This window comes from Coturnix japonica, chromosome Z, assembly GCF_001577835.2.
Source record: "Coturnix japonica isolate 7356 chromosome Z, Coturnix japonica 2.1, whole genome shotgun sequence".
Taxonomy (NCBI): domain Eukaryota; kingdom Metazoa; phylum Chordata; class Aves; order Galliformes; family Phasianidae; genus Coturnix; species Coturnix japonica.
Window position 1 is genome coordinate 33,991,825 of NC_029547.1, and position 27,598 is coordinate 34,019,422.

Here is a 27,598-nt window from a genome sequence, read left to right on the forward strand (position 1 = left end):
GGCAAATTTATCCCAAAGAATGATTTTGTTCACAGGCTTTAGCACTAAGGAAAGAGCAGGCCTAGAGGAATTTTCTAGACGCTTTTCTTTCTGAAGTGGCTTTTATATTTCTAATAACAGCAGGTGCTGACTTAAATGATTCTGCCCGAGCTGCTACTAACTGGTCGTTCATCTGTCATTAATTTATTTGTTTTCTCACAGAAGATTGCCAGTTTTCCTTTAGAATAATACCCATTAAACTTTCCATTAAAAACAAACAAACAAACAAACAAACAAAAAACTTTAAATTTTTCACTGCAATGAGTCAGTTCCACATTGCAGTAAATATTTCTGTCTTTATTCTAGGAATCACGATTTCTCAGCTGCACAAGTGCACTCACTTCTTTCTTAATAAAAGGCAAAATATGCAAAAAAAGGCCACATCAGAAAATGCCGTACACTGGAAAAAGTTGTCAGCAAAAGTAGTCTTTCACACAGAAAAACTATCTGTTCTACAGCCAGTTGTGTGCAAATATCAAAAGCCTCACTTTGTGATACGTATATTCAAGTACTGCTTTTTCAGCGCTGATTCAGCTTCAGGGCCCTGGTTCTGAATCAGGAAAAGCACAATTGTATGTTACTTTAACTTACAATTTCTTTTATATAACTTTTGATTAATTGGTTTTAAGGATGGCAATTTGCGGTCGCATTCTGACCCAGAGGCACACTTTCCTCATTCTTCTGATCAAACGCTGCTGGAGATGAACTCTGGCTAATTTTATTGTGACAATTACAGATGTGAATTTGCCAGACTGAACTCAGGCAACAAAGCCAGATGCATGTTTCCCATGCTAACTCTGACACTGAAACAGCAGCTTCTGGCAAAGGAGCTGGGTCAGATAACATACTGAGCCACAGAAGCCTTTGTTCAGTGAACTTGTTTCAGCCTCTGTAACAAAGTTGTATTGCTTTTTAACTCTTTACTCCACAGTTTGCAGAACAAGTGAACTGGGCTTTGTTCAGTCTTCTGCACTATTAGCAGAACCATTCACCGAGATACTCTTTGTTTTAGTTGCCAAAAAATAATGTCTTCACAGAGAAAGCAATGGAATTATTCAGTCATTACGAGAGATGGAAAAAAGAGATGGAAAAAAAAATCTGTCACGGGTTACTTAGATTTACCTATGCCCGTGACAGGGAAGCCACCCCGTGGGCCCCCCCCCCCGGGGCCCGGAAAGGAGGGGGAAAAAAGGGAGTGGGATAAAACAGCGACAATCTAAGGAGGAAAAACTTATTTTACTAAATATGATACCGAAATACAAGATAACACAATATAATATAATTGAGGCTAACTCAAGAAGCGAAACGAACCTCCCTGAAACGAGAGGCCTGACTGTGAACCTCTACGGCGAGCACGGCTGGAATGACGCTCACTCTCCGAGAAGTTACGAGAGGAGAAGGCGGGCACTCCAGCCTGGAAACGAGATTATATAGAGTCCTGGTCCCGTGACTTATCATTAACCCTGTTGTTCTCTGGGATATGTAGTCTTCTTCTGTGGACTGCACATTCAATAGAAGTATCCATACTTTACATGATGTTATGATGTGGAATACTGATAGCAAAATTACAAAATTACAAAACCATGACAGGAATATAGGGAGCAAGAAGGATATTAGGTGTTAAGAACATTAAAATCTACTCTAAAAAGCCAAAAAGATGTTAACCACTTATACATATTCTTCAAGTACTTCAAGTACTTCAAGTACTCAAGTATTCTTCAAGATTTCTTAAGAAATCTTCACTTAAAAAACTAAATACAAGTCCGGAGTCATCACTTATTAACTATACATCACTAGTTATCTTTTCCCTCACAACTGTCTTTCACAGAATCACAGAATCACAGAATTGTAGGGGTTGGAAGGGACCTCTAGAGATCATTGAGTCCAACCCCCCTGCCAAAGCAGGCTCCCTACACCACGTCACACAGGTAGGCATCCAGGCATGTCTTAAATATCTCCAGAGAAGGAGACTCCACCACATCCCCCTCCACCACCCCCCTTTCCTTCTCATTATCAGATCTCTTTTCATTTATATGCACTGTTTTGCCGGTTAAGTTGGTAGCATTTCAAAATGAGAGAACATGATGTGATTATTTAACACTATCTGTAAACACAGTAAATTTTGCCTCGTTATTTATCTGTTATATTCTTGTTTACTTCTCTGTGTTATGCTAAAGGCTGCAGAGAAAAAGTAACTTTTATATTGTGATACTACTTAAGGTGAAAGGCTGTTTCAAGAGAAGTCTTAATAAATTTCAGGAGGTAAAGATACAGTAATTTTTGTTGAAAATGTAATAAATTATCAACAATGAGAATTTTTGTAGAAGAGGCTGGAGTTCCAACCATTCAGATTCAGATGAGCTTTATACGATGGATCAATATTCTCTAAGTAACATTCATCAGCTCCACTACTGTTACACTCCTAGCCAGACTTTCCTATTTATGAAAATGTAGGTCCAGTCACAGTTTGGAACACTTCCAATATTTCTTGCCATGTATTTCTCACTGCACCCAGGAAGGTTCAGATTGCATATTAGGGAAAATTTCTTAACTGTGAAGGCAGTCAGTGGGAAAAAGTAGTGAGGTGGTTGACGTTCCAGCCTGTCACTGTTCAAGTGGCTTTGGGACTATTTTCTCAGTAATATGCTTTAACTTTTGGTTAGCCCTGAACAGATCAGGCTGTTGGACTAGATGACCTTTGTAGGACACTTCCAACAGCCCCACATTCACTGTGAGGGCAATATACACCAGCTTTACCAGTGGAATTCAAAGCAAATGAGTACTTTTAGTACAGTGTACAGAAAGTACAGTCCTTCTAGAGAAGGAATTACAGCACTATTCTAAAGCTATCCCGCTGTCAATCTGAAGACTGATGCATGAATGACAAATGAAATCCTGCATCTTCTATTCTTCCAACTCCATCTGATTTCTTCCCCTTTTTGCCTGAAGGGCTTATTTATTTTTCCCCCTAATATTTTCACCTTATGTTCATTTAAAAAATACTGACTGATGAAAAAGAATATCTACTACAACTGACTTTTTCGCCTCTGACGTGTGCATTCCTTCTTCCATTTACTTAAACTTAACTCTCATGTATACTCAAACATGACTTCTCAAATAAGACAAGTGTTAGCAGTTCCACTGACTTTAGTCTTGCTTTTTGACAGACACTATGGAGAGAAGAAATGTTTGTAAATTAGTTAACTCACACACTTCACACAAAAAGTTTACCCTCAGAGACTTTAAATCATGTTATACTGTAACTGGACACTAATCAGCACTCAATTTAGCAATTTACACAGTATGACATTGAAAATTAAAATATAAATAATGAAAGTCTCACTCCCCTAAGCCAAGCTAGATCAATTCTAGTAGGAATTCTTATAGAGCAGCTATAACAGGAACAACTGAAAACAAAAATTAAACTATGCATTCCAAAAATACAGACAAATGATCAGACTTGAGACTGGCAGCATGGGAGGGCGTACTCAGAATGAGTAACTGCAAAATTTTATAGCAAACAGTAAGCTAAACATTTCTTAAAGAGAATGGAGACATAAAGAGATACCTGAATAATCTCAAATCCTAACAGCATTAGGTGATTCACCCCTACAAATTGTATAATATTTTCTTAGAAGTGTAATTTAATATATTTGATTTATTAACAGATGTGCCGAATTTACCAACTTCGGTTTTCATAACTTCACAGAAACTTCAAATAAAATTATTGGTAATAGAAGACCTGGGAAAGTCATCAGGATCAAATAGTCAATTATTAAAATAAATTAAAACAAATAAATTTAAATCAATCCCTGAAAACCTTTCAAATCCTGACTACTTCCACTAAAGTAGCATCAGGTATATTCTGTAGGTTTAAGCTAGTACTATAATTATGCCTTAAATTGCTAGGCTCCTAAACATTTGCAAGACTAATCCTTTATAGCCAAAATGTGAAAACTGAGATAAAGTCAAAATAACTCAAAGAACATAACTGATGAAATTAGGATAAAAATTGTTTGCTTAATTAATATGAAAGTTTCAAGCAACTTAAAGAGCAATACAAACCAAACCCTTCTTCCTGTCTAAGTGCAGCACAAATAGTTTCAGTTAGCATCTTGTTTAGCTCCTGTAGAAAGGCAAAAAAATTACATAATACTTGTAGCTGACAGCTAAAACAGTGAACATCTTTACAACCCTCCTATTAAATTTGCTTTTATTTGCAAATGTTAAGAGGATTATTTGGGCATTCTGTTTTAAGTTATAGATTTGCCCAACACATTTAAAAGGCTGAAACTCTCAGCAACAATCTGTTCTCCCCTACGAAAGCATCAAATGAAGAGACATTGGGCAGCCAGGGAACTCCAGGGCCCACAGAGGAGGAGGAAATCTGACCTGGTCAAAGAACAACATGGATGTAAGAAAAGCATCAACCAAAAAAGTCAATTGATCAGACAAATAAATAAATAAGAAGGCCAGAGGGTGGGGTTTTTTTGTTTTGTTTTGCTTTGTTTTGTTTTCCCCTGGAAAAAGAAGATGTGATGCGGACAGGATCAACATACTGAAAAGTGGAGACCACTGGACAACTATAATGTGGCCACTGGGCACACTGTTGCAATAGAATTCTGACACCAGAGCTGTGTAAGTCCTCTGTTTAATCACTGTGTTGTCAATAGCTGCCCATTACAGGCTTAAGATCATTTAATGGAATCAGTTATAAGATTTACAGTACTTTGCCTTATACTCACCGCCTAAATGAAAGACATAATTTGCATATGTCTCCTGCAAGTGACAGTAATTCAAGCATGGTTACATTCAAATTATTGCTTAGGAGTTTCCCTACGTGTAAGCAAAAATGATTTGTTTTCTAAAAGCCAACAAAACTGAGCACACAAAACTGTGTTCATAGCAGGTCTTTTAATAAGCATTTTCAATAAAGAAGCACCAGATCTAATTCTGCCTCTCTTCAAAAACTGTGCAATGGCATTATAACCTTCTGAATTGGAAGACAATGGTGGCACAGCAACAAGCAAGAACAGAATTTACCCAGAATACCATGTTATGGGAATGTATCCAGCCCAATTCTTAGAGCTCAGAATAAGAAAAACTTTGCTATTTACTAAACCTACAGAGATTTGTTTTTAAAATGGAAAGAAAAGCAGCACAAATCCCAAAGCTTGATAGGATGTACTTCAAACGTAGTTCTTCAAGTAGATCCCAAATATCATCACTTTTCATGAAAACATATAATTAAAATGAACTATGTTCACAAATACATTTCCTAAAGGTATTCATTAACCATCAGAATTTTTTATTCTGTAGGAAATAACTACCTGTTGATACTATTTGTTCTTTTTGTTATTAAAATAGATCTCTATTTTAAATAATATTTTCAATCCTTCTTTTTTATTACCCAAAGAAGAATACACAATATGAAATAACTAAATAGCAAAAATATATTGATCATTCATATATTCTTCATGTGATCGTATTTTTGAATGAAAAGTAGCTTACTTACATTTACTTCAATCAAAAATATCAGCCCACAACCTTTCTTCCTGATGCTCTCTACAGGTAGTCTTCCCTATCTTAAATCCAAAAAATTATCTACCTGGGAATCCCTCTTAATTTAAAGAAATAACACATAATAATTTGCTTAAACAATCTTCATTATATTGAGCAAAATCTCCACATTCTAAAACCAGTCTTGTCTCAAAAACCTGTCTGTATTTCATAATAAAAATAAAACTGAATAAGCAACTGATTTAACAGACAAAATACAGCAAAAAATTGATTTAACTGAAGCAGAAATATATTTTATTTTGCATAATTCTACAATACTAACAACTGAAATAAAAAGAATTACTATAACATAAGCTTAAATAAAAAAAGTTTGGAGAAGACACTCTCATATTCAAGTCAATTAAGTTAACAGAGGTTACTATCAAATCCAAAAGGTAGCATGTTTCAAAGCACACTTCTGTTTATTGGATCCAATTCTTCCCCACAAAATATACCCAAAGCCTTTCATTTTGGAGTGGTACTGACAAGCCACCATGTATTAACTCATAAATTAGATTCCAGAAGAAAATTACTGGTGCTCACTACTTATTAACAACTCATACCAACAAATATCCTCCCTTCCTGCCCACCCTCAATTCCTTGCCCACCTTCCCCATTCATACTGTGGAACATCAAACTCCCTGCATGACGTGCAGAATTTAACGTTCTACTTGCACTTAGTCATGAGTCAGATCACTCAGGTACAGGCTGAAACTTCATGCACCGAAACTTGAATTTTCTTCGTACTGTCTTACCTCATTTTCTTCAGATGTGTACTGTATTTTCAGAGTGTCCATGGCTCTGATCATAGCTTGCATGGCAGTAAATATATTCTGGTAAACCAGTTTTGTGAAGCCTTTCCTGTCTTCTTCTGTGTAACCTGATCCGTGGATAATCCTCATTTGTTTAATGAATGTACTCTTTCCACTTTCTCCTGTGCCTGTGAAGTGCAGTGGGAAGGAGAGAGAAAACAAAAACACAACACTGTAGGCTTTGCAGACTCTAGAAGTAGAAAATATCTGTAAATACATATGCAAGGATGTGCATCTTACCCCACGGCATAGTGGTCACCATTAACTGTAGTAATATTTTTTAGTTTCCTATGATCTATATGTTTTAATTACAATATTAGTAGCTTTGTTTGTTATTCTCTTTCAAGACACATGGACGTATCTTTTTAGATACCCAGTTTGGACTCCTTGGCTCGAGAAAGACAGGGAACTGCTGGAGACAGTCCAGGAGAGGATTACATAAGATGTTGAAGAGCTTGGAGGGGCACCTCTTTCAGGAGGAAAGACTGACAGACTTGGTGCTGTTTAGCCTGGTGAAGACTGAGAGGGGATTTTATCAGCATTTCTAAATATCTAAAGAGTGGCTGTCAAGAGGATGGTGCCAGGTTTTTTTCAGACCATCAAATAGGACAAGGAGCAACAGGTAAAAGCACAGAAAGTTCCATCTAACCATGAGGAAAAACTTTTTTACTGTGAGGGTGACAGAGCACAGGTCTACGCTGCCCAAAGAAGTTGTGGAATTTAATTCGCTGGAGATATTCAAAACCTACTTGGACACTTTTCTGCTTTTTAGGGTTACTTATCAACTAAATGATCTTCAGAGGTCTTTTCCAACCTCTATTAGTGCGTGATTCTGTGATTCTGTTATTTCCTGTCCACCGTACAGCCCATGCTTCAAATGACACTGCTAGAACAACTCTATTCTATGCTACCTATAGTGCTCATCAGAAAAAGGCTGAAGCATAGTTCCACCCTTTTCTATCAATCAATTAAAAATATTTAATACTTTTGTCTGTGAGAAGATTAACATATCTATTATTTCAAAAAATGCTTGGGATCATTTTAATTTTGGCATTGTGTTGGTTTAGTTGAGAGGGATGGAACACAGAGGTATGTTGGCACAAATGTGAAACACAAATTCTCAAATGAATTTGTTGTAGTAAACTGCTGATGCTATGTTACATCCATTCCAAAGGCATCAGTAAAGCAGTCCTGCCCTGGCATGCCAATTTTAGGAAGTCAAAGTAAATACAATTGAAATACAACTCATCTGGAAAAGCAACAACAACAAAACAAACAAACAAACAAACAGAAAAACACCTACAACACCAAAACATAGAGCCTCTTCCACTGCCTGCAAAACTCATATTTTTGATGGGAAAAATGCACTGATAAATTCAGGTTGATCTGCTGGCCTAAATTTTTACTCAGGTCAGAATTAACACTCCTGTTACATTACAGAAGCATCCCCTACAATTTTTTTAAAAGAAAATTTAAAGTAAATTAATTTACTTTAATTTAAAGCACAACAGCAGGCATATGTAACTATGCACTATGCAAATTAAGTTTAAATGGGAAAATTATAGTCCTTTGTACTAATTACAGCTGCGAAAGGATGTTACAATGATCCTTTTTTGCAAAGAGCAAAACTACCATGGGTCTGGTTTGAAGTGGTCATTTGCAATCTAAGTTCTTTCCCACATGAATATGTTTTATTTTTTTAAGAAATTTAAAGTTGGTTTCTCATCAACGTTCTATTTTATCTAATCTGAATTAACCTCCATCAAAAGCTCATCAAAGTGGTACGTAAGTAGTAAGCAGAGCCATTCCATTTTACCCTATGACCTCTTATAATGCAAAACACAAGTTAATTTAAAAGCTTTTTGCTCCCTACCCTGACCTTAAGCAGAGTGCAGTGTTCCTTCTATATTCTTCCTTCCAGCAACTCCTTTTGTGTAAGCTCTGCCTCTTGTTATAAGCACAAAATACAGGATCTCTGTGCAAGTCCAACAACACATGCTTTTTATTTCTCCATTCTCATTAGCTATCTAAAAAAATTAGCTTAACACAAAACAAGTCTTTTGAAACGCATCCTGACAGAGGATCATTTTAAAGCATGAGATAAAATGGTAGGGCTTTCAGAAAGAGCTTGGATGTGAAGCAGTCGTGTCGATATGCATTCTTGGAGAAATTAAGCTAAACAGAACTACATTTAAGGATGGAATTGCATAAACAAGAAGATTTGGCTTGAATATATTTTTAATTAAAGTAGTTGGAAAACAAATGGATACTCACAGTTTGGAACCTGTTTTTTAAGGCTTCAGTTAGTGGGAATTAAGAAAATGGAGTACACTATTAATGTTAGGAATAACAAAAGCGGTAGTAGGATAATAAAATGCACGTAGATAATAGAACAATAAAAGTCAATGTCATTATATACTTTGGAGGTATAAAATCGCTGTTTAATGCCATCCATTAAAGAAGCACTAGATAAAGGGAGATTTTAAAATGTGACTGTATACCGCCGAGATGTATGAATGCTGTTATTACAAGTAAAATAGTAAAGGCCATTTGTGTGATAAAAAATACAAGAAAAGCTGATTCACTCGAGTCAGAAAGTTGTCACTGATTCTCACACAGAAGCTCCTGGATTTCTCATATCCTGCTCTGTCAACCCTTTAGAAGATGTCAATCTGGTTGGAGCCCCCAGTGAGAATGAGGATGTGAGGTTTCTTCTATCGGTCCTCTAATCATACCTTCTTAATTTTTTCATAACAATATTATTCATTTTACATAGTTCCTACAACAAATCAGTGTTCTATTTATTTTTCAAGATTTCTATGTTGATTTACATGAAGAGACACCTCTCAAAGCACACAGCTCATTTACACAGAATGAAAGACAAAAGCATATAAAACCTTCCATTAGTGATAGAGAAATTAAGCAATGCACTGGAAAGTTTCTGAAGCTTTCAAGAAGAGAGTTATATATCCAACAAATGCAAAGCTGAGTCTTAAACTGTAACATCTGGAACCTTCCAGTGGAAAATGTGTCAGGCTTGTTGTACAACAAGAACATAATTAAAAACTTTCAGCTCAATTCTGACTTTCTTCTACATCAGAGTCACAGCTGATCTCTTTCCTCAGTCAGTTCTAACACTGCACTGTGTATGGCAATGGCAGCACCAAACAGAATTATATTTTCACTGGATCATTCCTGCAGAAAAAATAGCACTAATAATCAAAATCATGATATACTTCTATTCAATTCCAAAAAACCTGTTTCAACAGTGTTAAGTGAAATGAACATGAAGGGACAGCTTCATTTCCTATAATTCTCAAAGAAATCATAATTTAGCTCTTTACAGTGTAATGTGGGCTCAGGGCTACCAAGCAAAAAAAAAAAAAAAGTATGCAAGGTTCTGATATTCTTGAGGGCAGTTAAAAACTGCAAACCAAAATTTCTGACACATAACTGATGCTTAGACACCATCTTTTAAGTCCCAGCACTCATTCTTTTGCTGCTTTCTTTGATTCTTTCCTGCACACTGAGCACTTCTTGCAAAGCCCATGGATTCACCACAAGTGAATCACACTGCAGCAATGCCTGTTGTGTAAGAAAGGAATTTGTGGGAATTTGTGGGAAAACAACTGTTTTCCTATTTGTTTTCTCTTTTCTGTGTGCATATGATTCTCACAATCTGCATTCTAAATGGGGAAATGGAGTCAAAAAAATAACCCATCCAAAAAACGTTTCTGAGATAAAAAATATGGTGAGAGTAGAGAAGCAGTCTGTGCCCAGCCTCAGAATTGCAGAAACTCTCTCACTCTTTTTTGGATGGTCTACAGCTGGCTTTAATCACAGGGAAAAGAAACATAACACTCTACATGGCTCATAATGTTGGCAGTTACACTGCAGTAGAATAATGACCTATGCAGCACTTTAAAGCTAGTCAAAAAGTGAAGTAACAGCCACAATTAAAACAATAGTAATGTAAGGAGATTAAGATCACTAATCAGTTCTAATTTTTAAAAGTACTCTGCAGTTTTTAAAGAAAGGAAAGCTCATTCGTAAATGACAAAATCTAAACAGCTTCTAAGCTGTTCCTTAATAGACTAATGAACGTGCAAATGAAGATAAATCTTCAGTAGTTAATAGTTAAAAGATTTGCATAGGAAGATCGATATGTACCTGCAGAGAATGGGCAGGCAGTGGCAAAGTGCATAATGTAATGCAGCAGGGTTCCTCCAATTTTCAGGAGTCCTGATTGTTTTGAAATTCCTTCATGACTTCAAAAATTACTGAATGATTAAGAGAAATAATAGCAATGAGCCAGTCAGAACTGCACAAACTGAAGTTTTCCAAGCCTTTCTCCACCAGTCTTTCTTCTCACATGCTCTTCCAATGACTGCTAAGTTCTGCTTTCCAGTCACTGCAAGATGAAAATTATTATGTTTGCTGTTAGAAGATGTACATTATCCTCAGCCCATATTGCTGAATATTTGCCTTTTGTGTGTGAACTTGGCAAAAATAATGAGAGAAGGTGCGGTAGTGTCTGGGTAAGACCTATGCGGTGTAGGGCAGAAGCCAAAATACAAGTTAAGCAAGGAAAGCAGAAGGGAAAGATCAGTTTGAGGCCTAATCTCTGTAACACTCACTCAGAATTATATACTGTTTTGCCAGGCTGACAAAGTGAGCACTGGATTAAAATATAAGTTTATATTTTAGTACCCTTAAGTACTCTTGACTGCACACCTCTGAAAAAAATCTACCATGAACTACTCATTACTTACCTCCAGTTCAAGAGCACACAGTACAATCCAACAGTGCTCAAGCACAAATAGCAAATTTTGAGACTTTTAAAAAATATTTCCTTATGTAATCTTTAATTTTTAATATTGAGAATAGACATGACTTGTGGGTATTGATTGACACCTGGCAGAATATAGAGCCAGCAGAGAGCCCTGGGGAGCATTGGAAAAGGCTTCCTTGGGAAGTGGCTGAGTAACCATCCCTGGATGTATTTAAAAAAATACATTGATGTGGTGCTTATGGACATGATTTAGAGGTAGTCTTGAAAGTGCTAGGCTAATAGTTGGACTTGACCTTAGAGCTCTATCACCTTAGATTCTATGATTTTATGTTCTCATTTCAAAAAGAGAGGACTTGAGTTTTTATAAAAGCTGAAGAACTGTCTATGATTCCCCACCCAACTGCTGATAAATCAAAGATCTGTCATCAGAAATGTTCATCTGAAATAAAGATATTGACACTGCACCTAAATTTCAGACTTAGTGTTTGAAGTTCCAGTTTTATTATCTGTGCACCAGCGGCAGTAAAACCCTACTCTAACGTCACATCCGAAGTTCAAATTAACTCCAAATTAATAAATAACTGGGATGATTCTGCTGTTGAGGAAGTAGAAAGAATGCAACAACTTCTTCCAGTCTACAGTGGAGATGGTGAGACACTGAAACAGGCAACCCAGAGATGTGGCTAATGCCCCATCCCAGGAGACTTTCAAGGTGATACTGGATCAGGCCCTAGGCAACCTGTCCTAGCTGTGCCTATCCCTGTTCACTGCCGGGGAGTTGGACTGGGTGGATTTTAAGGGTCTCTTCCAACTCTAAGGATTCTGATTCCATCATTCTATAAATATGGTTATCAGTATCATCGAACACCTTGAAATAGGTATATCTGTGTAGTACTTAGCAACAGAAGAAGACTAGAAGACTAGAAGAACAAAGCTGTCCACCTGTCCACTAGAAATCCGTATGCACACAAAAATTACATGCAGAATAAAAATATTTGCAGGTAATCCATTGTAAATCTTAAAGAAATTACCACTGTCTGTCATACAGATAATATAATGAAATCCATTTTCATTTCCTTTTACTTTCTAAGCTTCAGATGATGCTTTATACACATAACAGCACTGACATAGGCAAAAAGCAGATGAATAAGCACTTTCAGAGATAAGCAGTGAATGCTTAAATGTGTACTGCCAAAGTTCAAACATCACAGGATAATTTATGAAAGTATTTTCAGTGCTGACTGAAATCAGTTATTAATGAAAACATAACTGAAATATGGTTTTCAGTACAGAGGATATGATTTCAAACTACAGTACTTAAAGAAATTATCATTTGAATCTTCCACAGAATGACAGCATATCCAGTTTTATTTTCCTGTTTTTATTTTACTGAAAATACATCTGTTCTGTATTCAAATATGATAAAAATTACAAGTACAAATGTGTAGGACACTTAGAAGGTAATGCCTCATATTTGGTACATATTTACTACATTACTATGGAAACTACAACAGATACAAAGAGCACAATGACACTACTTAATAAAGCAAATTCTCAGCTACTGAACACTTTCTTAACATAATCACCACCATTAGCTGTGCATTTTCACTAGTGATGTACAAGCGGCCTGCATGCTGCACTCATAAAAACCAACACCAGTGGAAGTAACCCACTGTTTGACAGCAGCTATGATGGCATTATTGCTAAGAAAATGTTGCCCATGCAGTCCATCTTTCATTAGGCCAGTCAGATGGAAGTTAACAGGCACCAAATCAAGAAGAGCTTGGTATCTACCAGTGAAAGTGGCAGACTGCAGAATGCTAGCAAGAGTAGAAAATTCATTACAGTGTAAGTTTACAAAAGGACATGGAAAATTTACAGATGCTAATTACAGTCATATTTCATCCACAATGAGCAAACATGCTAAATAAATTATTATTCATATGTGATGATGATTATCTAACAGGATGCTTAAAGAGGCTTTGGAGTTTTTGATAGAATGTTTTATTAAAAAAACTTTCCTATAATGACATACATTTTTTCCTACACTGTGGTAGAATTCAATCAACTGAAAACCAACTGAAACTGAGCACATTTTTTATTCTCAATCTTCCTCTTGCTGATGAATGACAGAATAATGTATTTTGAACTAAGAAATCCACTTTCTGAGGAGATTCTAATTTTGTGAGTCTGTATCTGGTATTTTCATTGTTTTCCAAATTCTATCCAAGATATCACAATATCCTATAAGAAATACGATGACGCCACACATATAATCATAAGTTAAACATGCTGACCACCTTTCATGTTTTAAGACACAAGAACTACATAAAGCAATAGAGTAACATTTAATGTTCAGAGTAGTGGCTTGATATGAAAAGGGCAACTGTGACATGTTTCCTAGGTTTTGTGGTTGTTTTTTTTTGTTGTTTTTTTTTTTTTTTGGTCATGCAACGTTTTGAATTCTGACTTCAAAGCAGAGCAGGAAACCAGATCATCAAAAAAGTAATCCAAACATCGAGAACGGTACTGACTAATATCCTAACTTTAACAGTAAATGACAAAACAGAAACACTTTTGTTCTTTATTTAAATTGAAACCATCAAAAGAAAGATTTCCTGTGAAAGTTCCTTAGAGCGAACGAATTAAAACTAATTTGCTGGTTTTTGTACTAAAACCCACCAAACAGCATGGCTTTTTTCATGTCTCCACTTTGAGCCTTCATTTCAGTGTTCATGGAACATTTTCTATTAGTGAAAGAAATTTTCAATACATTTCTTTTTTAAAAAATGAAAAGCATACATCAACAATGAAGAAACGCTGTCAACTCTACACTACACTGGTGGTAACCACATGGGGTCTGGCTGCTATTTCCAGATAATTAGCCCAAGGGGATTTCCAGCTCTGTTGTTTTCCCTGTAGTCCAAGGAAGAAGAGCCACTGTTCAGAAAATCATCATTCACTGTTTGTGCCAACAGTACTTCAACTTAACAGAAGCAGTCAAATGACTTGATTTTTTTTTTAAATTGACACAGTAGAGCTTGTGTGTGTCCCTCTTCCCTCCACTGGTTTACACTTTATTACAGCGATGTTCCCCATACCATGATGTTTGGGTGTATGGCACAAACTATACCATAGACAGCTGAGCCCACAGAGTTTTAATCCAAGTAAGACTGAAGGATTTACTTTGTTTATTCTCTTAAAATTTTGGTCCCACATCCCTAGCTGAAACTTTAGAAGTTTAAAAATCGTAAATCAACTGAATTTGGGAGGTAGATGCAAATTCTGGCTGGAGTGAGTACAACAACTGAGGATGCATTTCTACCAGAATACCCGTTTTCCAGATGTGTATAAGAGACAGGCACTGTAGCTTTATAGGATGCATTTCTACCAGAAACTTTCTAGGATGGAAAAGACATGTTTGTACTACATATGTGTGATACTACAGTTGCTTTGTCTTTCACTTTACTTTAAAACCAAACAGTTGACAAGGTTCCTTGCTACAATCAATTCTTCCTGAAGGCATTTTAAATCTTTTAGTAACCGTGCATTGTCATGTATTGCCAGAAGTACACTGGCACTGGTGACAGCAAGAAAGGGGAGAGCTACAAGAAAAAGGAAAAGCGTCTCTAGATTGTTATATTCATCAGTATAAAATGGGATGACACAGACCTCATTCTTCCCCTCTATTCAGTACTGGTGAGGCCACATCTGAAATGCTGGACTCCCTAGTATGTAGAGACACTGGAGAGAAGCCAACAAATGTTCATGAAGCTGATTAATGAACTAGAGCATTTCTCATATAAGGAAAGGCGGAGGGAGTTGGGACTTTTCATCCTGGAATAGAAAAGTTTAAGGGAGATCTTATCTACGTGCAATAATAATAATACCTATGGTATTAAATAAATAAATAAATAAATGAAATCAATACTTTTCTTGTTGTGCCCAACAAGCAAATGACATTGATTGGAATCTAAAAAACTATTTTTAAACATAGGAAAAATCACAGAATCACAGAATTGTTGGGTCTGGAAAAGAACCTCCAGAGTCCAACCCTCCTGCAAAGCAGGCCCCAACAGCAGGCTGCACAAGTAGGCATCCAGGTGGGTGTTCAGTATCTCCAGAGAAGGAGAATCCACAGCTTCTCTTAAGCAGCCTGTTCCAGTGCTCCAGCACCTTTCTGTGAAGTTCTTATGAACATTTGTGCAGACCTTCCTATGCTTCAGTTTTTGGCCATTTCCCCTTGTCCTACTGCCATGAATTTTACCATGAAGGTGACTGAACATGCAAACAAGACACCAGAATGGTTGTCTCCATCTTTGAAGTATACTTGAAGTCCAACTGGACATGATCCTGAGCTCCAGGTAATTCTGATTTGAGAAGGGGTTTTGACAACAGCTCCATCTGACCTCAGGAATTCTACAACTCTGTGACCAGCTGAATGAAAACACAGCCCAAAATAATATACTAGTTAGATAAAAAGAATATGGACCTTGATTGAAAATACATGCCCCAGAAGAAAGGGCACCTTGTATAAAACCTCTCTTGACAGAAATAATAAAACTGAGATTTAAAAAGCTAATTGGGTCTCAAAGAGGACAAAAGAACATGAATGTCATCAATCCTGTGCAGTTCTAGGAATCAGGAGTTATTAGACAGCATAGCATCCTATCTAAGGAACAAGTGGTGACTAAACAGAAAGAGATCCCAAGAGGCTGAGCAGGATCAAAGCACATCTACTTCACATCCAATTCTGCACACCACATAAATATAGTATGGAGTTTTGGACCAAAGTTTACAAATTTTTTATTGCCATTCAGATATTTTTATTAGCATTACCATTTAATTAGTAATGACTAAAAGAAAACTAACAATACTAATGTCTGGATGTCATCTACTCTAACACCTCCTGCTGCTCAAACAGCGACACCTAAAGCAGGCAGGACCATGTACAGATGAATTTTAAAGATCTCCAAGGAGGAAAATATCCTTGTCTCCCTGAGCAACCTCTGACAGTGTTCTACCAACTACGTGGTAAAAAAAGTGCATCCTGATGTTCAGGTAGAAAATTCTGTCTTCCAGTTGCTTGTTGTCCTGCTGCTAAATACCAATGAAAAGAGCCCAGCTCGACTCTTTCTGTGTCCTCCCTTCAGGTATTTATCAACACTGAAAAACAGATGCCTCTCCTTCCACAGACTAAACAGTCCCAAATCTCTCAACTTGTCCTCATAGGTTAAGTGCTACAGACCCCTGAGCATACTGTTGGCCCTGCACTGGGCTCCTTCCAGTACATCCACATTTGTCTTTATCTCTCATACTGCGGAGTTATGGGAACCCAAACTGGACACAGCACTCCAGGTATGACCTCACCAGGGCAGAGTAGAGGGGAGGAATCACTTCCCTTGATCTGCTGGGAATACTTTTCCTACTGCAGCCAAGAACTGTTAGCCTTCTTAGCTGCAAGGGCACATTGCTGGCTCATGTCCAAGCAGGACTCCAGTGCTTTTTCTGCAAAGATGCTTTACAGACAGTCCGCTGTCTGTAACAGAGTTCTTCCTCACCAAGTTTAAGACATTTCTTCTGAATGAGGTGCCTAACAGAATGTTTCTCCAGCCTGATTATGTCCCTCTTAGTGCCCCTCTGGTGAATCATCCACTTCCATCCAGTCTGTACCATACGCAAACTTGCTGAGATTACACTTTGCCCCGTTTTCTAAATCATTGGCAAAGATGTTAAACAGGGCCTCTTCTCGTGTGTAACTAGTGATAGAACTAGAGAGAATGGCCTCAAGTTGTGCCATGGGAAATTCAGGTTGGATGTCAGGAAATAATTCTTCTCTGAAAGAGTGGCCAGGCAGTGGGATGGGCTGCCTGGGGAGGTGGTGGAGTCACCAAACCCAGAGGTGTTCAAGGAACATTTAGACGTTGTGTTGAGGGACACGGCTTTGTTAGAAATATTGGTGATAGCTGGATGGTTGGACTGGATGACCTTGTAGGTCTTTTCCAACCTTGGTGATTCTATGATTTTATGATTCTACGGTACTCTAGCAGTACTAAAAGAGCATTGGGCATTGTACTCTAAGTCTGAAGTATACTCAGTACAGTGGAAGCCTGTTAGGATAAAATTAATTTACTAATTTCATAGAATCATAAAATATCTCATCCAGTTGGTAGGGACCCACAAGGATCATCAGGTTCAACACCTGGCTCCACACACTGCCAACCAGAATGTAACTACAACAGCTATTAGCAGCAGAAATGTGTTAATCTCCAAACGTTCTTCTAGAAAACAGCAACTTCAATTGGAGTCACATAGAGGTATACTTGTTCACAAATACAATATTTTCTGCAAAATTTGTGAATAGTCAAACTGTCTTCTAACAGCAGTAAAGTCTAGATTTCTGCAACTAGACTTCTTAATGATCTTATGCTAAATGCACACAGTATTGCTACATGATCTCCCTACCTCATCCAGTTTCAAAGCTCCTAATTCAGTAATATTTGAATCAAGAGTTGAAACATGCTGCTGGAATACTGTGCCACCATTCCCTCATCATTTTCTTCATACTTCCATCAGTTCTATGTACTCCAGAAATATTGTCTTGCAGTTAATGTCTGTAAATCCACTTACACTGGAAACTCAGAAGGTAAAAAATGCAATATAAAGACTAAAAATACTAAACATATTCCTTTGTTCAATCTACTTTTCACAGAGTATCAGCCAAAAAAAAGAAAGTTTGTGTAACATGGAGTTCCCCAGATTTCCTTTGCCTATATCCCTTGTTCTTCAACTGTTATTTTCTAATGCCTAGGTATTAAAAACAGTAAGCTATTGAGGTCACAGGGATTTGAAGTAGGAGAGGCAACTAAGTTAAACACTGGTGAAGCCTGTAATAATTTAAAAAATAATAATAATTAAAAAAAAAAAAAGTATAGCAGAAAGAATCAACTGTTCAAAATAAAACAATACCAAATTTAAAACTAACCGTTTGTGTTATTTTCAAAGATAAGTTTATCTCACAAGAACAAATTTCTACTGAGCAGAATTTAAAAAATCTAAATAGGGTGTTTTCCACCTGTGACAGTAATGGGCTATTCTGCATTAAAATGGAATACAGTTTTGTAAGAAACTCCTGGCCTTTAAAATCATAACCATGTAATTCTGTACTTGGCAGAGTCTTGTTTCTGTTTTTATGCGCAAATTTAAGTAAAGCTGTACTCTTGAGGTGACCTGAAGAACTTAGTGCCATTTTCAGAAAGCTCTCATGTCATAGGAATATCCAAATTCCCTTAAGTTTCTCTGGGCCTACTGGAGTTATTCATACAACAGACTTCTATGCCTGTTAGAACTGTTTACCTCCTCTCTTTGGACTTACAGCACATAAATTGTTTAAAAACAATTGCAGATGTTTGAGATCTCACTGACCCATATTGTGAGAACACTGCTCTCTATAAATGCGCTGCCATCTCAAGATTTTACAGGGCTGCAATTCTTTTGAGTTTAATAACAAGTGAAAACTTTCAGCAAAATAAACTTGGGGCTCATATTCACAGTTTTCCTATCTAACTGGGAGGGAGAAAAGGCAAAAGTGCAGTACACGCATGCACAGCTGAGGTCTAGCGACTATACGGGTCAAGGCTGGTAGGAACTCTTCCTGAAAACAGGTCTGTAAGCTTTCTATTTTCAGATCCATAATGTTGGCATTTAACAGTTTCAATTAGAAATTAGGATCTCCTATGAGCCTGACCATTAAGGGCCTTCCGCTGAGGCCTCAGTGCCACGAAAGGTGCTTCCCAATTAAAAATATGGGCTAGCATACACCTTTAAGACTGAAAAGTAAAAATGAAACAAAGAGTGAAGCATAAAAGCTTCCTTCCTGGAGAAAGAATGCCAAGTTTCTATATGAAACACATTTCCATCTCAAACACAAAGCTAGCAGTTGTGAAACAGATATTTCCTAAGGGCTAAATGAATTGTTTAGCCCTTCCTATGAAAGGGAACATAACAGGCTGGGAACTTATTTGCTTTTAAAATGTATTTATGATTGCAAGTGAACACTTGGCACAATTACCTCAGAAATATTTGAGACAAATATATATATATATATATATATTTAGTTGCAATTTACTTTCATAATTTGTGCACAGACTTTATTTACTTGAAGTATTTTGTTTCTTATTTAATTTTTCATACAGTGGCCGCTGACAGATATTTCCAAGACACTCTGCATGAATTACAGAATAGCTTAGATTTGAAGGGATCTTGACAATCACACAGTTCCAACTCTCAGCTGTGGGTAGGGCTGCCCCCACCAGTTCAGGCTGCCCAGGCCCCATCCAACCTTGCCTTGAACAACCACAGGGATGGGACATCCACTGCTTATATGGGCAGCCTGTGGTAGCACCTCACTGTTCTTATGAAGCCCTAATGCTTTTCAGGATAATGGAATACTATTCTATTAGACTTACGGTGAAACAAACAACACATTGCAGTTATGTAATACATCTGGAAACCCACTTTTAAAATTTTATTTAAGTATTGTTTTCCAAGAATTACTTCCTCCATGGACTATCTACAGTGTAATACAATAAATGAAGGCAAACTTTACCTCCAATAAGCCAGTTCAGCTCTAGGTCAATACAGAAATTAATAAAGGTCTCACTGTGATTCTAGTTCTTCAATTGCAGAGATGATTATCTAATATCAAGGAGCATTACTTCTGGGGAAAACAGCAGAAATTCAGTGTTAAATAGCTCAATCTATTACAGAAGTTTAATTAAATCAACAGATACTACAAACAGACTCATTTTTTCTTCAAAGTTTGGAAAACTAACTGAAAAAAAAACAGCAGCTCTAAGCTCACTGCAACTTCCCAACATACATAATCACACTACAATTCCACAGTGACCAGAAAAGACACCCGTAAAGAACAACAGTGTTGCTATGCACAGTCGGTGGAAAGATCTCCTTACCTGTATTACTCCTGTAGAAAACACCCTACCAAACTACTCATATGGAAAGGATATAATTCAAGAGAGAACTCAGCACTGTGTGCTGAGAGCTTTGTCCGCAGAAAGAGCATCAGTGCTGAAAAGCCTGATGAATTGAAAAAGTGAAAATAGTCTCTAGACAGTTTAATTTTAGTTCAATTTTAAAAGTACACATATTTCAATTACCAGTACTGCAAGGCAGTATAGCTTAATGTATCCAGCCACCAAGAAAATTAAAGTAGCAAAAATTCCTTCAAGCCAGAGTATTCTCCTCCTTATAGTAAGATAAATAAATAAATGAGAACACAACCATTTAGATGATGTTAATCTTCCCACTGTTACTTCATATGATAACTCTTATTAGAAGAGCACAGATATTCAAATATGTACAAATTCTGACTATCTGGTGAACTGGAAAAAGTCACCTTTTTAGGAGCACATTGGAGAAAACAGCACCAAAAATCACACCTAAAGAAGTTTTCATTTGTGTCTTGGTTTTTGTTTACAAGCATGTATGCCTAATTTGTACTTGAGCTTAAAGGGTCTCAAATTTAGCTTTTCTAAAATTATACTTAAGAGAAACTAGATTCTAAGCCCAGGATGAAATTTTGTTCCCTTTTGCCTACTTTTTCAGACACATAGAAAAAGTAGCATAACTGAAACAAAAACACCACAGTGACAAACAGATGAAAGCAAACTGAGCAAGTCATCTTTTTACCACTTAACTTCTTTTCACTCTGCTTTTCATAATACTTGCTTTAAGTTGAAAGCTTTCAGTGGAAAGGATTCCCACCCTATGCTGTGCTTTCAATATCCAGTTCAGTAAGAAAACTGCAAATGGAAGTGACAGAATATTCATTTCAAAGTTTACCATGCTATAATTTTCATTCTGGGTTAACTACATGAAGGAAACTCAAATGCTTAAGGAATTCTAATATAATTATTTTATTCTAATCCAAACTCAGATTTTACAGGCTTTTCATAGCAGGCTGCCATAAACCATCACTTTCATTTTTCAACTATGTCTTACAGTATGTTCACCTCTGACATTTCAAACTGCTTTCCACAGACACTAGTGGAAGACTTCAGAAGATATAACAGGTCAGACAAAAGATACTGATTATTTACCCTATATTTTAAAGAAAGAAAATGAGATCCAGTCAACAGCCAAACATCAAATAACGAATGTGTCCAAGAAGCAGAAGAGGGCAAAGGTAACAGCTGACAATCTGCTAGACATACTGAAATACTGCAAATAAAGTTGCACATGCAAAATCTTTATCTATACTCTCACAGCATTCTAAACATAACATAGAGTTGAAGCCAGGCACAGAAAAAAGCACTAGGATATAAGTGAGCTCACAGGCTGCTTAACACAAAGGTTAAAAGACATAGCCTAAAAATTGTGTGAGCTACTGTTAAGCTTCAGGAATTAAGTAATACAGAGAATGTAAATTTCAATAATAAAAGTTGATACGACCTAATTTTATTTTACCTTATTTTCTTTTTTGTTATTTCATTTCATTTTTCTATCTATCTCCTTATCAATGGAATCTTTCATCACAGCCCTGTAAATCGCAAGAGAGATCACTTCACTGGCTGCAAATAGGTAAGTATTTGGGTAAAATGGTAGGTCCCTGTAAATTACCAGTAGTTCCTCTCCTCTGATTTCCATGCATTTTATTGTGTTTTGATTTTAATTTTAGAGCCAGATTTTACTTGCTTGAATCAAATGTAAACTAGATGATCAAATCTCGTTCTGGGATTCCATGAATTATTTGTTCAGGTTAGCTTCTAAAGAAAATAATTATGTTGTTTCTTCTCAGAAAGTGCAATACATAATCAGAATTTCAAGTGATAACAAGCACTTGTTCGAGCATCAGCTTTCTCTAAAGTCAATTCTGCCGTTTCTCTATTTGCAAACCACTAAAATGAAATCATTGGATCATAGAGTTTGAGTTGGAAGGGACACTTGGAAGCCATCTAGTCCAAATACTGAAATAAACAGGGACACCTAAAGCTAAATCAGACTGCTACATCAGAGCCCTATCCAGTCTGCCCTTGAGTGTCCTCAGGGATGGGGCATCCACAACATCTCTGGGCAACCTGTTCCAGTCCCTCATCATCCACACCATAAAAAACTTAATCCTTATATCCAATATAAATAACCCCTCTTTTAAGTCTGAAATCATTCCCCTTGCCCAGTCACAACAAATCCTGCTAAAGAGCCTGTTGCCTTCCTTCTTATAGCCCCCTTTAGATACTTGAAAGGCAAAAACACCTCAGAGCCTTCTGTTCTCCATGCTGAACAGACCCAGTTCTCTCAGCCTGTCCTCCTAGGGGAGGTGTTTCACCCCTTAGAGCATTCCTGAGGCCCTGCTCTGGATGAGCTCCAACAGGTCTGCCCTCTCCTGGTACTGAGGACTCCACACCTGGATGCAGTACTCCAGGTGAGGCCTCACCAGTGCAGAGTGGAGGGGCAGAATCACCTCCCTTGACTTGCTGGCCATACTTCTTTTGATGCAGCCCAGGATTCATTCTAAATGTTCAATTTTGCCTCTTACTTTAAATTCAGATGAGATGTTGATATCAGACTAGTTGATGCAGTCTGGCAATATAAAATAGCCAGTACAAGAATAGCTCTGCTAAAGACTTGGTAAGATAGACTTTATCACCTCTAGATTATTTCCTTTCTATATGACTTTCTACCCCATGTAAATTCAAATCACTTCATCACAGAGAAGCTCGTTATTCCTACACTCAAAAATAGTTGATTTTAACACATTTGTAAATATCACCCAACTGTTCTCCTGAGCTGTGGAACAGAAAAAAAAATTAACCATGATGATAAATCTAGAACTTGCCTATACTGAGAAAGATAAATTTACGTTTTCTGTAGAAATGTGATTATTTCTTTTAGGAAAACAGAAGGACCAAGGTGATTTCTTGCTGCTGCTATGAATGTCACCAAGTGCTTTATCCACCTGTACAGAAGTTCCTGTTTAGGATAGTATCTTTTTTTTTCCAGATAACCCAATTACAAGAAATAAAACTAGACTGATTCATACCGGGTTGCATTTGAATATGCTTAGAAACTCATTCTTTTGTACATTTTATAGTAAAAGTGAATCCAGATCCCACAAAAGATTCTGTTACATGCTTAGCCTGTGATTTCTCCCAGGGCTTCTCACATTCAGTAGCCAGTCAAAATCTGTTCTTTCTGCACATGTCTTGTGTATACTCCTCTGAGAAAATGCAAAACCAGTGCTGGTCCTTCACTACTTCAGGAGCTCTGAAATGTATTATTCATTTATTCTGTTAACGTTTGTTTGAAATGCGAAGATACCTAAACAACTACAGCAATGCACAGCAGCAATGACAGATACCTCTAAAACTTTGATCAAAGCTTTATTTTGTCTTCTGGTCTCTCTTTGTGCCAAATAATGGTCTAAAATAAGTGGGGGGAGGAGGTTAAGAAAAAGTGGTTCATCCATGTGATACAATTACTGTAAACATTTCCAGATGCTTCCAGAAAATAAAGGCCTATGGCAGCTGGTATCTCAGACTTGTAGTACTCTTTCAGTGAAATCTGTCATGGCGTAGCTGGATCTTTCTGCTTCCAAACAGAAGTCAATGTACTGCCAGTCAACTATGTTGATGCCCAGTACACATTTCTTCTCATTAAGAACTAATGACTCTGCCTGTCCAGCACGGCCCTCTCCACACTTATAAAAATGCAGGCTGTAAGAAAATCTACTTGAGGTGGCCACAGGAGCCTTCTGAAGGACCAACTGCACTGACTCCCACTGTTCACAGGCTGCTGCTTACATACAACATACTCATAAGCAGCACTACCTATCTTCCTCATGCATAGAGACTTTTCATCAAAAATTCATTTGCAATGACAATTTAAGTATTCCTTCTGTGTACTTCAGTAAGATTTCTGGACAAAAATATATCTCTCCTCTTAGGTATATTAAGTTGTTTTTCAGCAAATGTGCACACTTCCTCTAACAACAAACCCCTTCAATCACAAACCCATACTGCTGCCTGCAGGCAGGTTCGTTCTGTAAGCGGTCTCAGTGCTATGCAGCAAGATGAGTTCTTTCCAAAGTCCGCTTTCTCTCTCAAGAAGCCTGGAGCAGGGGAGCAGAACAGGAAGAGGCATGAAACAAATGTTTGTGGGCTATAATAAAAACCAGTGTGTGAAAATAAAATAATAAAATAAAAACTACCATTCCCCAGTACATTTCTCAACATGAACTAAGCTTTGAAAGTATATGACACCCCCTTTATTAGCACACTGATGTTGTGTATGCACCCGGGCACAGTGAAGAAGAAAATGTCATTTATGTGCTTCATCTTATCGGACCGATGACTGAAGAGGGATGTAAGAGGTATGCATAACCAAGAGACACAGAGAAGGCTGGATAGGCACTGGCAGTATCCTGCCTCTTTCTAAACTAATATTATGAGCTTTTGAATGGGAATCAGAATATCCTGAGTTGTAAGGGGTCCATAGTGATCATTAAGCCCAACTCCTGGGCTCACAAACTTTGCAGACACTCCCAACAAACCAAAGTTTGGCAGCTAAATCCCATTCCTTATAAATATTCACAGCAAGGTTCAAAACATTTATCAGTCTTCCCCAGAGACCTGGCAGAAAACAAGTAGATATCAGCTCTGACGGCTGCATCAAAACACTGCACACCTCCAGCCCGGCACGCGGCGAAGGCCAGCACGTGGCAGTGCGGTACGTCAGTGCTTGGGGTTTCCTTTTGGCACCGCCCGGCCGGCCCACAGCCGCATCGCTCGGTGACACGGCCCCGGGAGCGGCTGCCTCCCGTTCTGCCCGCCGCTGCCCACGGGTGCCCCGTGCGGTGCCCGCAGCCCCGCGCCGAGCCGCACTCACCCAGAAGCAGCAGCTTCAGCTCTCGCCGCGCGTCCCGCTTGTCGCGGCGCAGCTGCCGCTCGATCTCAGCACTGATGCGCTGTGATTCTTTCTCGTCGGCCGACAGGCAGCAGCCGGCCATGGCCCGCCGGTGGAAAGTGCCTCCGCCCGCTCAGTGCTGAGAGGGGCCGGCGGGACGGGGCCGGGGGAGGCGCCGGTGGGGGGGAACGGTGTCCGTCCCTCTGCTGGGGGTACCTCTGCCTTCGGGTCAGAGTGGGAGCTGCTGGCGGGTTAGGGGCTATCCCTCTACTGTTGGGGGCTATCGGGTTTTCGTTTTGAGTTGTTGTGCAGTCAGCTGCCTCTCGTTCCCTGCCGAACCTTGTGGTTACGTCCGAAAGTTTACTTGCCGCCCCGCCCCGCCCCCCCCCCCCCCGGGAGCCCCGGCAGCGGCAATAGCACCACTGTCCCCATGGGAGTCCGCCGCCTCTAAACGTGGGAAACACCGCTGAGGGCAGGGCTGCTGTCATCGGCGCCTTGGAGGACGCGGAGCTGCAAGGCAGCTTCTGGGCTACGGCCGTGCTGGGGAGAGTGCCCTGCGCTGGGCTCTTCCCAGAGAGACACTTCGTGAGTCCAGGAACCCTTCTCAGCTCGGCTCCTTTCGCGTCTGCCGCACAGGGTGCTCCCTCTGTAACGCTGTGTCACAGTGCACGTCCCAGGCTTGGGACTGATTCACGTGTTCGCAGACAGAAAGTCTGCGCAGAAAGTGTGATATTGATGACCTTCTTGATAGACACGATATCATACATACGGTATATTATATGTGACCCTTTTACCCTATTGCAGATCTGAAAAATCAGTATTTGATTTTTGAATCTCGTTTCAAGCTGACCACAGGTCTATTTTCCTGGTTAGCTGAGAGATTTATTTTTGCAGGGGGGAAGTATCAGTGGGGAAAAAACGTTTACTACACTAAAGCTGGACCTCTGATTTACAGTAACACTGACTACATGATGAAATCACCTTTTCTTTTCTACTTCGATTTGTCTGTTTTTCGGAAGTCTCTTTTATTCTGATGCATTACTCCATTTTCCTCCTGTTGCATTCCTTCCCTACTTCCCTTTACAGTGGCTTACCCCACAATGACACTTGGACCTTGAGATGGATTTGATAAAGAGCAGCAAGGTTCTGACTCAGAGTACATGCAACAATGACAGGTGAAACTACATGGTAATGGGGAGATAAATAAATATTTAATGAGTGTGACAGGTTGATTTCCTGACTTCTTCACCAAAGTAGTTGTGTGTATCTACATTGTGAATGTAAAATATTTTTAAAACAAAGCTCACTGCATCTGGTTCTGTACAACATGTGGGAGCAAGCGTTTATGAAGATGTTGGTTCATAATTTGAAAGCTAAGTGTTTTGTAGTGTTGTTTTTTTTTTTAGTGTTACCAACTCTTCACGTTGCCTCCCCAACATGGGAAACAGTGCAGTCAGGGTTTGGAGACCTTCTGAGTCCATTGATAGCAGTTTTCTTTGCAAACATGGCTGTTCTCCAAATACTGTCATTCATTGCTAAACAGGTATCTGCCTTGTTTGTAGCATTTGATGAGCAGTACACAAAGTGTGAGACAAGTATCAGAATTAAGGTTTCTTGGCAAAATACAGACAGCTGCACACAGCAGTACAATTCCCACTGCCCAGACAACATTGAAGATTCAGATCCCGTCTCTGTTCCCACAATATGTTTGGCTTTCCAAGGGAAATACAGAGTTTGTACAACCCACATTTAGACTCAGATATCTCTTACCCTGATTGGCATTACTCTAAAGCAAAAAAATAGACATCTACAGAAGAATTTTCAGGGTTGTACCAGGTAAGCTTATCTTCATGGTTCCAACTAAGTATGTCAGCCCACTTCTTAAGAAGCATCAAAAACATTCCTTTCTGAAAAGGAAAGGTTCCCAATTCTCCCATCAGCAGTTCTTCAATATCAGCAAAATAAAAGCACTGTGATAACATAGCCATAGGCAGGAAAAAGGCAGAGAGAGGAAAAGGGAAGCTACGCAGGTTCCTGTCCCTTATTGGGCTGGGCTTCAACTGTGGATGTATCCATACCATACCATACCATACCATACCATACCATACCATACCATACCATACCATACCATACCATACCATACCATTACTACCCATACCATACCCATACCATACCATACCATACCATACCATACCATACCATACCATACCATACCATACCATACCATACCATACCACTGCCTGGTGCCATGCAGTTTCCCAAAGAGTGTGGATTCCCTCATCTGTACATCTTTTACTGGTTAGGCTTAAGAACTCTTCCTGACACAATATACTATATTTCATCTACTTCTCCACCCAAGAACAAGTTAGTATTTTGCAGTTACTAGGAAGTTACCTAGGCAACTTATCCCTTGAAATAGCATTTATTTATGTAGTACACTTAAGCTTTCTCCTAATCATCAGTGTTCTTGTCTGAT

At 38.4% G+C, this 27,598-nt stretch overlaps 1 protein-coding gene across 2 annotated transcripts in view; it reads right to left on the minus strand.

Annotated features, from left to right (window-relative positions):
* Positions 1 to 25,486, minus strand: part of GNA14 (G protein subunit alpha 14) — a 52,512-nt gene extending 27,026 nt beyond the window's left edge. Inside the window, exons 1-2 of one of the 2 annotated variants that reach the window (XM_015849193.2) lie at positions 25,105 to 25,486; positions 6,354 to 6,538 (exon numbers count right to left, since the gene is read on the minus strand). In XM_015849193.2, coding sequence (XP_015704679.1) covers positions 6,354 to 6,538; positions 25,105 to 25,225 — 306 coding nt within the window. In that variant the 5' untranslated portion in view covers positions 25,226 to 25,486. Of the gene's footprint in view, positions 1 to 6,353; positions 6,539 to 10,580; positions 10,966 to 25,104 lie in introns of those variants that run through there. The other variant, XM_032441372.1, reaches the window with a different exon arrangement.
* Between the last annotated feature and the right edge of the window lie 2,112 nt (positions 25,487 to 27,598).